Genomic DNA, 16,413 nt, shown 5'->3' with positions numbered 1-16,413 from the left:
CTACTTCATTTAGGTTTTTCAAAATCTCTCCTTCTCTCTCCCTCCAAACTTAGTTTCTTTAGTTTTCAGGCAGCTCACCTTCATCAATATCTGGTGGAAGACCTCCAACAAACACTTTCCGAGAAAAACGCTCAATTCGTTCTCCATTCTGATGAGCTGAATAGCAGGTAGGTGAATTCAAGACTCCAACTTGATCACTATGACCATCGTCCAGCAAACCATCATCTATTGGGAAGAGGGAAGAACGGCCTTAAAAAGAAAAGATAATAATATACATTAAAATAATTTTGTGGCAGTATGTGATTATGTAATTTTAGGGAATGGGGTAATAGCAGTCTGGAAAGTAAAAATGAAAATACCACGGTATTAGAAAAGTACATATTAGTTTAAAGAAAAATTAAGAAAATGAAAAATGTATTAAACTTCAAAAAGGAAATTCAAGATTGCAAGCTGACATCACTTTAAGCATAATACTTCACACTACATTATACTGTAGTTACTCTGCTGTATCCAGTAGGAAAGTAGTAATTTGCTTTTAAATAAAGGGTCTTATTTATAAAGAGACCATATTAAGGGCTGCTTAAGTGAGTTTAGTTAGTCTGCCTTTGGTTTAGCTTCAAGTTAAATTGGTAACTTCCATCACCTGAATGACTACTGCATGTCTAAAAAAATCTTACACTTAATTGAACAGAGGGAAACAGAAAAAACATGTACACAGGAAGAAGTTTCAAACAGGTATGTTTTCTCTTCTCTTTTAAAGCTATCTGATGCTGATAATGTAAGAACAGATTTAATTTCTAAGAAAGCAAAAGAGAATTTTAATAAATGTGCAAAATGTAACACTTGAGAAATGAGTCACAGTGCTGATTTAGCCTTCTCACTCTCAAATTTACCACAGTTTTGGAGGGAAGCCTTGTGGTGGTTCCTAACACGTAGCAATCTGCAGTAAGATTACAGTTACCCTGAAAAGCAAGTGTAAAATCTGAGAAGTTCACAGGATGGCTTTGCAAATGCAAACTGATCAAAACAGATGTATAGATGGCAGGAGGGAGTGAAAGCATGGTAATTGTGTCCCACTTATTTGGACCCTATTTCATATTTACAAATTTTAGAGAACTCCAAAATGAAAAGACTCGGAAGGCCAGGATATGCATCTTAGCTTATTCAAACCTTCACTGCTTTAGATTAGCAACATGAAGATTAATGAAGTTTCAAATTCAGAAGTCAGTCTTTCAACTGCAAAAAGCCCCAAAAGAAACACTTTTGTGAAGCAAAATAAATACCCCACATCATCATTTCTTCTGAAGTGCAATTTTTCCTGTTTCTCTCTCACTCATTTTTTAAATAATTATTAATTAATTAAACTGCTTTACAGAAACAAGCAAGCAAACAAAACCAAAAAACAACCTAGCACACTTTTGGGAAGTAAGTTAATTTTCCATCTCAAACAGCCAACTTCTTCCAGATTCACCCACTGCAAATCCATACGCAGGAGCAGCAGGTCCCTGACAGCTGAGTCTGCAGTACCTTAGCTGTGAGCCATACTGCAGTCTAACTTTTATCCTCTCTCAGGGGAATACTACCAGGAAAGCCCCATAGGAACACTTGCAGACACTGTGCTGACCAGCTAGGGGTGACAGCAGCATGAAAGCCATTCACTTCCAGAAGACCACGTGAGAATCAAGTGCTTAAAGATGAGGCTGAAGAACAGACAGCAAACATCATGACCAATGACCTATGTTGTGGTAATGCCTAATGACCCTGATTTGATATCTAAATCCATAATAAAAATATAGTACATCAAAAATACCAAATGAGAACACAAGATGATAGAAAACAACCAAACGTAATAAAATGTCATGAGGATCACAAAATAAAAGCAGGACCACAGGACTGTACTAAGTAACAAAGACTGTAACTACAACATATTTATGGTGGCATTTCACATTTGTGTCTTAAGTAGGCATCTGATGGAGTACAACAAATGCAGAAAGCTGTAGCAGGCTCCTCCCTTCCATTAAGAATGGTGATACGCATGTTTGAGAATATGACTACTGGGGAGCAAGTGATGGCATCCTTGCTTGCTATCATAAGGAAGCATTCAACAGCTAGGTAACAGATAAGTAGAGTGCCTTTAAAAGTGGAAGCATGTAGCTGGTGCTCAATGGGGCAGAAAAGTGAGGAAGCAAGGGAGAAACAGAACGTTAACACAATTGGAAGCAGCAGCCAGGATTATTCTTCTTGTCAATCATCTATTTAGACATAAGAGGAGCAAGATCATGCTATGAAGGCTACAGCAGCTGAGGAGTGTGGATATGAGTTTCAGTTATGAAGATTAATAGGAATGATCAGATCTTAAAGATGTATATGCAGAAGTGGTAAGATTTGGTTACACAATCAAGAAAGGGGGATATAACAATGGATTTCTGAATTATTGATGTGAATGAAGGAGAAGATGGAGCTGTTATAGTGACAGCGAAAGGAAAAAGTGACTAAAGGAAGAAATAAGACTCAAATTGGAGGAACTCGCAGGAAACTGCAAAAGTGGAAATTTTAAGAATCTTCACTAATACATGAGAGTTATTCTTAACATCTTAAATCTAAAATGACTGTAATTTAGCTGGGTTATCTTTATAAAAAGCACACAGATTTGCTCTTTACCTCTGCAAGTCTCTATACTGCAGGAAAAAAGAAACTTAAGTGACTTAAAAACAAGCCAATCTTAATAAACGTATTGGCATTAGAGTATTGCCACAAAAGCATTTAAGTGTGTGTGTTGGGGGTTCAGTTTTTGTTCTGTTTTTTAAAAAACAACACACAATTTATACTTAAGGAAGGTGTCTCTTTGGACCATGAAAATTATGTTTGTGTTTCTTTAAAAGTACTTCTTGGACAATTCCAACTTACAATATAGGCAAGTATATGGAGGGGGGAATAATTAAAGAATAACCCTCAGAATTAATTTATTTTTTACCCACAGACCAATATTAAAATCAAAGAACAATGAGAATCTAAGGCTCTCTTCCCAGTACAAATTAAACCATCAGAACATGTTCTGAAGTGATACCAGAGAGATCAGTTTTACTTTAATGTGGGTAAAGGTTTACCAAAAGCACTGTAGCTCCTCAGAGAGCTAAGACGACATAGAGGACAATGGATTAACACATTTAGAGTAACATGCTCTGTATGACTCCTAATACTTTCTTCTCCCTCCTCTTCACTTTCACATTTCTCCTGATGACTGTGAATTAAAAGGGTAAGTCCTTTTAAACACTTGTTTCTTTTTGTTTTATGACAGTGAAAAGAATTAAGCAGAATCTGCCAGGAATGGTCAAAACACGATTATACTGCCACATACATTGACCATGATCATCATTCCTCTCTACATTAGGACTACCAAGCAATCAGTTATGAACCAATGCAGAGATCAAGAGAGACACACATGAACTTACGTGTAATGCTGTGAATACTGGAAGCTATCAAAGATCTTGATGTATTTGCTGCACATTTTACGTGGTCTTTATAACAACCACAGGTCACATCCTCATATAGTTAAATCAGTATAGCTTTTCCAAGGTCAGTGAGCATACATTGGCTTATACTACAAAAATCTGTTTACTATTTCTAAGTGTTGTCTACTAGATTTCTTGCTAAGTTTATGAAAGGCTTTTAGCTTTTGCTCTGTACACTATCACTTCTACAGAAGCAAAAGAAGATGAGTTAGAAGAACAACTAGCAAACTGTGTATTTTTAAAGGGGGTAACGACTGCAAGCAGTAGCCATTAGCACGGACTAAATTATGATTAGAACTACAGTGTTTTAACTGATTAAAGGATTTGTAATTCAAACTCCAAAAAGAGATCAATGATCATAACAATCCAGACTCCACTGCTCCGTCTCTCACACCATCCATCCTCCCCAAACTAAGACAACATGCAGATAAGCGTTTACAATCAACAGTCTGGATTAATTAATCATAATGATCAGTAACAGCTCCATCAGAATTAATTGTACTGTAACAAACAGAAGTGAATTACCTCGTCTTCGCCCATAACTCCTCGCTGCATGCAAACAAAGGACAAATTGTAAAATGTCAAATAGCTGTATCATGCCCACATATTAAAATATTTAAGATACAAAGAACTATGTGGGTAAGCAATAAGTAAAAATCTGCATCGGTACTTGCTACTGATAATTGTAGATAAGAATGCATTAAACTAAAGTCTCACTTAAATACCATACTATTTTACTACTAAATTGATGTTAGCACCAGCTGTAAAGAACATACTTTAAAATATTTCAACGTGTCTTTATATTTGATCTTAACTTCATGTTAGTTATGGATGCGTAAATTATGGTAACTTCGTAATTCATCCTCGCAAATGTGATTCGTACCTTACACAAATGTCTAAATAACACACAGGGCACTGAAATTGTAAAAAAGGAAAATACTACTTTAAAAACATGTAGCAAGCATTAAATTAATCACCGAAACATTCTAGTCCATGGAACAGTTTGTACAGTCCTTTGCAGTGACAATACAAATGCTATAAGCTGTGACCTTCTTTTTTCATGAAAAGACCTAGCAGAAAATTAACCGCAAGGTTTTGTTTGAAACAAAAGACTCCTTGTGGTAGCAAACAAAATCAGGGCACAAGTCACAAGAAATAGCATTGTATCAAAAACACTGCACAAAGGCAAAGCAACAATTTCTGACAGACTGCAAGTAAACCCAAGACTTTCCTAACTTTTGAGTTTTGCAAGATTCTTAAAGAGATCACGCTTGTAGCTACAGTTCAGAAGACCATACTGATTGCTTCTCTGCCTGAAGGCTAGGAAACTAAAAATAGACAGATTACTAATACAAAAACTATTAAACTGTGTGTAATTTCTTAGTTACGTTTCCACAGAGTATTTTCTATTCCCGTTTCACAGACTTTGTATCTGAGAGAGATTAATCATTACACCATTGTAGTTAAATATCCAAATAGAAAATACTACTACAAACCATAATGTTATAGCAACATTTATGAACAAAGATCACTGCATCTCAGCATTATTGTTTAGATTTTACTAGGACTCCATACATACATCTCTCCTAAAAAGCAACTGTGGTTCTGGGACACTGAAATATATGCAGCCTCATAAACTCAGTGATTCGTAAGTGTCATTCACTGTTCTGTTCTCATAATATTAAATACATCTACCCTTGTACGTCCCATTTGCATGGGGTTTTTCAAAATTTTTAGTAAGCATATTTTTTTCTCTTTTTTTCTTGATCCTTTCCTACTAGGAATTCAGTGATTTGCTTATGGAATTCTGAAAATCTCTCTCCCTTGTTTTTTCTCCATTAAAACTGTTGATATTTTTTACACAGCAGTCATCATATTCTTATCCAACTTGCATTGAACTCACTTTCCAATTTATTTTCTTTCATCTGAAAGAATTACTATTGATGAAAACATTTTCCAAAAGAGACCTGGGTATCTAACCAACTGGAAACACCTAAATTCAGATTTCCCACGTCAAAGTAGAATCCACAAAACATAATGTATACTTCTGTGTGATTAGTTCTTTCATTAGTTGCTGCTGCATGGGGAGAGTAATGCCAAACTTCAGGCTTGTTTTCCTCTGGAGTCAGGCACTTAAAAGACACGCAGTTCTATGTCAGTGTTGCAGCGTGTATGAATCTTTTCTGACTCTCGGCCAAAGTGACTCCCACATAGCATTAGCAGTAGCGTCACTAAGCCCTCATCTAACCCCCTGTATGCCCCCCCCCCCCCCCCCCAATAAAACTAGAGTAACCAGGGAAAACACCAGTGCATCACATCCATAGCAATGACTGCAGTGCCATGTTCTCTCTCACAGAGTAATATACAAATGCATATTAATAAGCATCTTTTGGCAAAAGCCTTAGTAATTTTTCTTCTCTTCTGCCATTTCTGCTCCTTTCTGCCCACCAAACCAGCTCAGCTATTTTCTTATGTTTTCACAGTTAAGACAAGCTGATATGCATAAAAATACTCCGTTACAGAACACCTGAACTGTTTTTCTTTGTGCATTTAAAAATAAACAGTCACTTTAAGGAAAAACACAAAAGGGTTATAAAAATGCTAAAAAACCCCCAATGAAATTCAGCTTAAAGGGGTAGTTGCTGCAGTATTTTATATATATGGAAATTACAATGATGTACCAAAGTTATCTGTGTATTCTTTGCTTCAGCAGAACAATGAAATCAGAGCAAATGGGAAAATAACTATACTTGATGTTGTCACATTATTTACTTTACTTCTATGGCAAACCCCCATCCCTGATATTTATCTGTCTTTTCCATTTAGATTGTAAACAGGTTTGGGCAGGGATTTTCTGCCACTTTGCGTCTAGAAAAATGCGATCCCATTCTTAAGACAATCTGTAGGCACTGCTGCAATAAATGTGATCATTAACATCAAAATGTATGGATTTGCAAAACTCATTATTTTTTCCTTTTTTTATCCAGACTTTAAGACCACAGTGGTTATATTACACATAAGTTGTTTTAATAACAGTACATACAGTCTTACTGTTACTAAAAATATGATGTTAAAGCAAACATATCCTATCTTCATGAAACTTTAGTATTTTAATCTCTCCACGTCACATATATATACATATATATATATAAAACTTCTTTCAAAGGCCAGATACTACTTGTGAAAACAGTTCCACTGAATCAAACTTTTAGTACATTGTAAGCAGAGATTATTCTTTCTGAAGATATTAGTTTCAATCAGAAATATTTCTATATTTATTAAAATAACATGCACATAATGTTTTACACCTTTCAGAGCACATATTCTTACAGAGCATGTGGTCTGTATAAATATACACATTATATATATTTAACTATAGATTTAGCTATACATATAGTTCTTATATATATGTATTTAATATATATATCTATATAAGTAGTGCATATGTTTAGATAAATAATTGCACGGGAGACAGCCCTTTGGGAAAGGCCAGACACTGCAGGCAAATAATTGATTTACAACAACAACAAAAAGGAGAGATTAAACTTCTTCCTTCCTTCCTGAACTTGTTCAAAGAGTAAATCATACAGAAATATTTTTTGTATCTTTTAATCTATCAAGCTGGATATCCTAATTAGCCAAAACCTCTGAAAGGCTTCAAATGAGTGAGAAAGAACAAGAGATACGCTTTTATTCTAGAAAATATAAATGAGGCAACACATGCAAGAAGTATAATGATGCCCAATAAAAATGAAGTTCAATAATGTTGAAAACTTCCAACATTAAGAGTGCTGTATATACAACAGACATTCCCTTACAGTTAAAACCTTCTGTTTCTATATCCCTGAAGTTGCATACTAAGGCTTAAACCTGTCAAAAAAATTAATATCCCCCTTTCTGCAGCTTAAATCAGCCCAGAGATAGATATATGAAAGACAGAAGTAAATACACTTTTTGTGCATGTTTATCTAACATCAAGACAATATAAATGTAACTTTGCACATTATGTGAGCAATGCTATCACACAGATAGTAAATGTATAATTTCTATTTTATTCAGACACATATTTCAAATATATACCAGAGATCAAATACATACATACTTAAGTAACTCAACTGAACAACTGAGCTGAATTCAAAATATTATGTGGTATAACAGGAAAAACTACTATGCAAGCTTCCTGTATTTAAAGATAACTACGAAATTTATGATAGAAAGTAAGATAAAATACTATTTGTCACTAACATTCCTGATTTACTGATCAAATAGTAACAGTGAAGTAATGAAGCCTTCTTCATTAATACTTGTCATTATAAGAAATCCATAAACAATTATGGCAAAAAATTCCCAAGAGTCTAGACTAAAGGAGGTAGGTGCCTAATTCCCATTTTATTCTACTGGATCTGGGTGCCTAAATTCTATTAAGATTTCTTTAGAAATCTCATCTTTATAAATTTTAAGGGTGAAAGAGTTCATTATGACAATTCAAGTTTGCCATGCCTAACAGACTACAGAAACTCATTTAGCAATTCCTGTATAGGAAGTTTAATAACTTCTCGTTGAAGTAAACTACCTCTTTTTAGAAGCACAACCAGCTATCGTATCTTTAAGACGGAAAGTCTAATACAGCATTGCTAAACTAATCAAATGGTGTATTATGTTTCAATAGCCATTAAAAAAATTCAATGCATTAAAACTATAAATGGGGGGTGAACCCTATAATGGGGAAAACCCACCCTACACCCCAACAAATTGGCCCCTTGCATTACGACTTGCTACAGAAAGGTTCTAAGTTGACAATTAAACATGTACTCAGGTAAACCCATTCTGAAGTATCTTTTTTTGACTTTTGAGAGATAACATTAAAAATGCATTGCTTTTTTTACGGCTTGAGATGAAAAAGATATATAATTATCACATATATAATTTATTAAAACACATAAATCAGCTTTCATTTCATTAATTTAAATAATGAAAACTGTAAATATTAATATCAGGTACAGTTCAGTAAGTATACTTTAAATGAGCTGGAAAAGATCTATCATTTAAGAAGAGGAAAAACTAGCTAAAAATAAGTTTTATCTGGAAGTGCTTAGTCTTAAAAGGGTTGAGGAATTCCAGCCTGGCTTATGTCAGAATCTTACTGGGATCCAGAGATACCAGTCCACTAAAATCAAGCCAACTAAAATCCAGTGAGGGTCATGATCTAGTGTTAGGTATTAATGCACACATAGATGGGCTCAGGATCCTTAAAAATGGTGCCTTTCTTTCATGAAGGTCTGGTATTCCTGCTCCTTCTTGTAGCGACTACAACACTTACTGAGAAAGTAAGGGACAAATGTGGGTCTTTGGATTTCCAACTCTTCTCTTCCCTATTCCTCCCTCCATGGCACCAATTACAGGGATACAGGGAAATGTTAGCCTGAATCCTATTTAGGCAGAGAAGGCAACTGAAGTCGACAACTTTATCAGCAAGTTTTCAAGCTGTAATTCTCATTACCGCACGTTTGGAGGAAGCCCCTCAATTCTTGCTAAGAAAGAAAGGTTGTGCAGAGTCTGAGGTGCTGGAGTGTCCCAGAAGCTGTTCCCAGTGCTTCTGTTCTCGAGCTGCAAGGAGCTGCAGTTCAGACACTCCAACTTGAAATGGCTCTTAACGGTATACATGATTGCACTGGACTGCACTGATGGGTACACCAGATTCTCCAGTAACATGGTAGAGCTTAGGTGTCTAAGCAAAGGCTCTGAATTAAATTCTAAAGGTACACCTAAAAATTAGGTGTTGCAGCACCTGTCTTTTAGATATTCAAATTGTTATTTTTATCCCACCTATTGAAGGTGGGAAATAATACTGCAGCTTTCAAAGAGCACAGCAGTCACATTAAGTGCTATCTTCCAAACTACAGTAGAAACTCCACCAGCATTAATAACAAACAAGATATTCTTCAGTGCATATTCTAGCTCTATTTTCAGAGGTTTTCAGGATAGACTGGTACCATTGAGATGCATTTTTCCAACATCCGTGATAACAGCAATGCCCTTTTTTCCTAGATATTCCATAGTGTAACAATGCTTCCCACATGCTCTTTTAGCACGCAAAACTCTAAAGAGAGCAGCTCACCATTCTAAGTATTAAAACAAATGAATTAAAATTATATGAATTTCTTACACTGATAGCATTGAAATATTTCACAGTTGCTCATAAGAGTGCTTAGTTTTTAATTCCTTCCCATCCAACACTTCATTATAAATCAGTAGATAATGACAATTGCAAATATACTACCTGAACAAACCAGCTTGCAGAATAGGCCTTACAGTTGCAGTTAAATACAGAAAGTTAACTGTTGTAAATGTAATATCAAGCACATCGATATTCAATGTACAGGAATCAGGATTATCGCCTGTGTGGGCTAAACACTAATTTTATTTCAATAGTTAAGTAGCTATTTTCACTTTTCAAGCTACTCCATTATCTTAAAGAACTATTCAATACCAAAGGACCTAATTCTTCAAATGTCTGTTGTGCAATATTTTCCTTTACTAGGTATAAAGCTAAACCTGAATTTCCTTAAAATTTTAACTGTTTACTCGGTGTTACACAAGGCAAATTAGATATTTCTTACATTTTATATCCATTTGCGCAAATGTAAATGACTGTGCAGAAGGGTAAGGCAATAAAAAAAAAAGAGCTCCACAGAACCATAAACCTGAAATAACTATTCTGACTGTATTTTTTAATAATTAGGTCTTTACTGGTAATGTCTAGACCCATCAAGTCAAAGACCAAAGTGTACTTGCTTCGTGTACAACAGCTTCCATGTTTTCTGATCTAGAGAAGCTGTGGCATTACAGCTCTAATTTTTCCCAATGTAGAAAACATTTGTGTGCAACCCCCGCCGATTTATTATTGACTTAGATGGATTACCAAGCTTTGCTTCCTTCTTTAGCCTTGAACAAAGGCTAAAGTTCATGCCTTCACTGAGTAGCAGATGTTCATGAAGTTTGACCTACTAGGAGAGGAACGTGAACATGAACTCTAACTTCAGCATATTTCGCAGTTAGAAACTTACTTGACCAAGCCAGTTCCAAAAAACCCAACAAATATAAAACACTACTTCACATAATTTACACAAGATAGAAAAACATGCCTTTCTGGCCCTCTTATTTTTCTAATTCCTGTTTCTGTATAATAGATTTCTAGCAGATCTTTGGAGAACATGCCACCGGTTTGCTTGAGAACAAAAAAGAATAGTACATCGTTATGAGCATTTCAGATTTCAAATAAGCTAGATATAATGAAAGGCTGTTGCAAGATTAGCTCTTGCCATTCATCTCTGAAAAATGGCAACAGTCCCATCAGTGTTGAAGACTAGAGGCAAGTAATTCAATAACAGAATATAATAGCATAATTTTATACCAACATGTCAGATTTAAGCTAAGCTAGAGATAATTAGAAACTGTTATAAGATTAGCACTTACCATTTAACATCAGAAGATTGTCAGTCCCTGGATGTGGATAACTCAAGCGACCTTGAAAGAAAACAAAAAACAAAGAACAAAACAAAACAAATGCAGAGGTTTTAGCTATTATGCTAGAAAAAATAATGAAAAATCACTGCTTAGAATTTAAATATAAACTATATTCCCAGTTTGCCTAAGGGAAATAAAGAGCTAATATTTAACTCCAAGCACATTAACCAACAATACCCTTGACCCAAGTTAAAGCTGACAAGAACAGACTTCTTAACCTTAATTCTCTGGTCATAAGATCTGCAATGTGCTTTGGGATCAGCTCCAATAGGATAAAGCCACTTTTTGTTTCACGACACCCAGAAATAGTGCTGACTGCTTTAGTCTTCTCTTTCATAGTGACTGTGAATAACTGTACTATGCACATTGCTTAACAGAGTGGCATTTCTACAGTTTAGTGCTTCTCTACTGAATCAATTTAAGAAAAATCATGTTAATAGGAATTAAGGCATTAAAATTTTATTAACCAATTTATGACTGTATCTTGGTGTACTACATACAACCATTGTATGTAGTATTTTTCATTAATTCTGGCAAAACTAGAGTACTGGTTTATCTACAGAATTAACAAAATTAAAGAATATGACAGATAACATTTTCAACATTTTATACTGAATAAAAATTACATGAAAACCTCATATCCTGACATTAGAATTTTTCAAGTATTGCATTTTACTACATTGGTGGAATGTTATACTTTAATAGTTAAATGAATGGTTTAAAATGCACAGCTGAAGTGTCTGTTCACTACAAATTCCTTTTTATTAAATGAGACGTTTTCTGTTTACAGGAAGCTGCAAACATACTAGTAGCACACACTGACCTAGAGAGACATTTACAACAGCTGCTGTGTTTGGAAGAAGTATGCTTTAATGTGCAAAAAACTACATTTCCATCTATCTTCCTATTCAGATATACTTGCTTGCTTATAGTCCGTAAGCATGTATAAAAAAATACCGTAACTTAAACATTTAAATCTTTTGGAGGAAACAAGAATGTTTGTGGAAGCATTGGAGGAAACAAGAATGTTTGTGGAGGCATAAAGAAGAAACCAGTCTGGAAGCAATGGGTGTTCAGAACTCACACAGGTTTGAAGGGGAATATATGTGCAGAAGGCTTGCAAGATGTAAGTATTAGTAAGACACTGTCGTACGCTAATAAGGCTTACTCTAAAAAGAAACACAGGGAAAAAAAGAAAAGAAAGAAAACCAAATCAGCAATCCATATGCTAAGGTTGTCTAACAATTCCTATGATACACTCTTTTTTAATTTTTCCCCTACTCTTTGTAAACCCATGTGATTAGCAGCAAGATGAAATGTCTTGAAATAGTAGTTCTGTGTCTCAAGGGACACCTTTGGGGATAAATAAAAAACCTTTTTGCTGAAAATCTGTAAGTAATAAGGTTTAAGTTTTGCTCTTCCCCTTTAGGAAACCAACATGATAATTTTCTACCAAAAATACAGGGAAAATACACATTATGAACTCTTACACTCAAAATTTCAAAATAGCAAGATTAAGATCATTTAGGGTATTTTATTCAGCCTTATTATTTACAGGCATTGTGGCAAAAAGATTTTTATACAGCCATGTACTATTTCTCTTCCCACAGGTTTCATTATTATAAGAATGGATGGTATCAGAACACCTACAGATTAGGTAGGAACGATTTGCTTTGGAATTTGAAAGTGGAGAAAGCAGTGAAGGGCAAGGGCAGCCTCCTGGAAAAAGGCTGACGAATGCCACCCAAAAGGACTCTGCTGTCTTCTCTAACTTCTACAGAATTTTTAGCAGGCTTAGGCAAAATACTAAACAAAAATCTTTGTAGGAGCCTCTGTCTTCACGTTACTTATCTTCAAGGTGTCCGGTTTTAACGTATAAGCAATTTTTTCTGTCATGCTGACCATTTACAAGTATACCTAATGTTTCTTGGAACTATAAGTATTCTGCCCTTCTAGCAAGGCATGCTGGTATAATAGGAAAAGAATTAGGAACAAGGCATCCTTAAATTGCAATCTGGGAGGTGCCACTGGTTTGCTCAGCCTGGTGTATAGCAAGTCACTTTGCTTTACTTCTTAGTTCTTTGGTTTATAAAGGTAATACTCATTTGCCTAACAGCAAGGATTTTACAAGATTATTTACTGTCACCATCACGTTTACATATGGTGCTACAGAAATACTTGCAACAATGTGAGCTGTCTCTTGCAAATCAGAATGCTGTAACAGAAGAAATTGTGAGAAATTATTATCTCATCTTGAACCCCCTTGAGTCTGTGGCGACACAGTCTTTCTCCTTGCCTGTAAACATTTATCTTCTTTTCCTATTCAGCAAGGGAGACAAAAGATACATTTTTGCTGCAGTTACTACAGAAAAAGAGGTCAGATTTAAGGTCTAGCAGGAGAGAGAAGCCCACCAGTGCCAACACCTGGAGAGGAAAACTGTTTTAGAAGATTGTAAATTCTGGGTTTACAACTCTGGTTTTGCATTATTTTTCTTTTTTCCCCTATAGCTTCACAAGTAAGTGGCATGTGAAACATAGGTGCCAAACTGAAAAAGTTGAAATAATAAACCACTCCTCATTAAGTCGTGGGGAGAGAGTACACTAGGGAGCTGGGCCCACTACTGCAGCATAAAACCTATGAATCACACAAACGCAAAGAAACCCAATCTTTCTGTGTTACAGAGATAAATTTGCTAGCTCAGATAATGAATGATTTGAGGGTTAGAAAGGAAACTCAGTATTCAGTACATATACAGCTGTACTGACACTTCTTTTAAGTCTTATATACATGGTTATTTCAATGAAATCATACTTTGTATTACTGTGTTCTGGTGAACTTAATACTTCTGTTTACTACCTTGCCTAGTACTTTGACTTACAACCTTCAAAACATTTTTAATATGGAAGGTTTGCTTACTTTTTCAAATTCCAATCACTACTATTTGATACATTAACTTAGGTTCTTATCCCTCAGATTAATCTGTTGACGCAAAATGCAGTGTTTCTAGGGTGTCCACCTGAATTTAATGACATACATAAATTTGGAACACTTCATGCATGGAACTGGGTGCAAGATCAGTCTTATATAGAGCTCAGATTACACTATTTTTTAACAGATTATTCTAGTTAAATGGCCATATACAAAATGAAACCTCACTTAATATATCAGTATATAAAATACAGAAGATGGGAGCACTATCTTATAACAATTTACTTTGCTTCTATCACAAACTTCTTTCTAGTTACCTATTTTCACTGCATGTTGTTCAATGCATTTAAAAAAGAAAAGTACCATTTTAAGAACTGCCCTCACCACAAATCCTATCTAATCCCATCCTACTTCAATGTCAGTAATCTAGAATTGTATAAACTGTTCAACAGAGGTTCTTGAGATTCCAGTTGCCTCCGTCTGCTTAAAAAAGAAATTTTAGTAATATATAGAGATGCTTTACTAGTTTAAAAATCAACTACAAATTAGTTAGAGAATATCTAATATTTAAATAAAAGACATATTGCATTCCTGAGAAATGAAAATTAACCACTTCACTGACTGTCTACAGAACTTAGCTCTACAGCATCCAGAATTAGTAATGTTCTGCTATCTGGAACAAATACAATGTCTAATATTACAGTACTGTATCATGAAGTATCATGTTATAGAAATTTTCTCTGTTCAAACCTGAACTTGCAACTTCATCACGTTACCATTAATTAATAATTCTCATGCACCATGGCTAAATTCAAAATAGCATTGCTAAGGAGAAGCAGGTATGTTTGATGTTTCTTATAAAACTAGAGTTTTGTTAAATTTATCCCCCTCTTCTGTATCTAAATGTGATTAATATTAACAGAACTGCCTGGTATGTATTTCTTGCAATGCGTTCTTCTCTAAGGACAGAAAAAAAATAAAAAGCTTGCAAATAAATTTTGGTGGGCCAGTTTATCCACTAAATCCAGTTAGAAGTCTTGCTAGTCCAAACCATGAGGAAAGTAACAAACTTAGTTTTAGGTACATTTCTGTAATCTCATGTTACCAATATGGGCAATGGAAATTTAAATTTTGTTGTAAACTTCTTCTGAGCATACAGATGTAGTTGTGCTTACTCACTTTTCATTTCAAGGCAAATTAATGTCTACTTTTGGAAATGCATACTTTCTATTCCTATTTAACTAAACTGTTGGAGGAATCCCCATATAGTAAAACATTTGGAATAGATTTAAGTATAACAACCTCTTTAAACATTGCTGAGTCACAGTTTCAAAAGTTTGGTATTTCATGGCTACCCCCCCATCCCAACTTTATTTTTTTTTTAAAGTCTTAAATGGTTGAATGAAGAGACTGATAATCACAAATTCCTTTCCCATCTTCCTTTTTTCAAGAGTTCTCCTGACTAGGAGAGAAAAAGCTTCCAAGTTAAGCTTTTCCTAAACTACTTTAACAGACCAGTGGATTGCTGAGGATTGCAGTAGTTTCAGAAAGCTCAGTTTTTGAACCAGTGTAGTTAAGACAACAGCACAAAACCATGTTTGGACAACACCTAGTTACAGAAAGCCTAGATACTACACTTTCAAACGCTTGTGCAAGAATTATGTAAGTCATAAGGAGGGCAAATGTGTTGTCTCTGATAGTCGATCTATTTTAGGCAAATCAGTCTATCAGTCTTAAATACATGATTTTATCATAAGTTTCTATGACAGAAAGAGGAAACAATCTGTATGTACAATTTCAAAGCCTTTTACATCACTAATAGAGAAGTTTTTCCTTCCATACTTTTTTTGTTCAGCCTCAGAAACTCTTTTCTGAGCATAGTTTGAATTACTCTAGGAAGCAATTGCATAACTTTAAACCTTAGAGCTTCATAACAGACAATATAAAACACATTTATTTGAAAACAAAAGTTGCCATATGCAAAGAAAGAAAATGTTCTCTACTGTGTTGCTGAGTCACTAATGCTTTTCTTTTTACTTCACTGAGCATGCACCAGCAGGTTCCTTTTAAAAGAAAGATGTCTAACAGCTGAGAAGGTCAACTAAACCAATTTAAAGGGAAAATAAAACCAAGAAAAAGCAAGACAGACTTCTAAGTGTATCAAGTTAATTCTTCCCCACAGATAAGCCAAATAATAGTGTTTTACTTTTATTATTTATTACTAGCTATACAAAAAATATATTTGTGTAACTTTCCTAAAAAATTTGTTCTGCCCTTCACAAAGAAACACAAGAAAAAGTCAACATAAAATTAATATTCCTTCTTGTTACTCCCACTAATATAGCTATGGCTAATTCAAGTTCAGTACTATCTTACATCTAACTTGCAGAGCTATAAGAGAGTTTGTCAGAAAACAGAAATTAATTGTAAATTGAGTACAGTATC

General features: G+C 34.7%; 1 protein-coding gene across 3 annotated transcripts in view; it reads right to left on the bottom strand.

The window, feature by feature from the left end:
- CPEB2 (cytoplasmic polyadenylation element binding protein 2) overlaps positions 1–16,413 on the bottom strand; it is a 57,752-nt gene that overhangs the window by 20,482 nt on the left and 20,857 nt on the right. For 2 of the 3 annotated variants that reach the window (XM_030013581.2, XM_030013562.2), the window contains 3 exons: positions 10,989–11,039; positions 4,038–4,061; positions 79–249 (listed from right to left, as the gene is read on the bottom strand). In XM_030013581.2, the coding sequence (XP_029869441.1) occupies positions 79–249; positions 4,038–4,061; positions 10,989–11,039 (246 nt within the window). The remainder of the gene's footprint in view (positions 1–78; positions 250–4,037; positions 4,062–10,988; positions 11,040–16,413) is intronic. The other variant, XM_030013572.2, reaches the window with a different exon arrangement.

Source organism: Aquila chrysaetos, chromosome 1, assembly GCF_900496995.4.
Source record: "Aquila chrysaetos chrysaetos chromosome 1, bAquChr1.4, whole genome shotgun sequence".
In the NCBI taxonomy this organism is placed as follows: domain Eukaryota; kingdom Metazoa; phylum Chordata; class Aves; order Accipitriformes; family Accipitridae; genus Aquila; species Aquila chrysaetos.
Note: the sequence above shows the minus strand (reverse complement) of the source record. Positions and strands in the feature narration are given on the sequence as shown.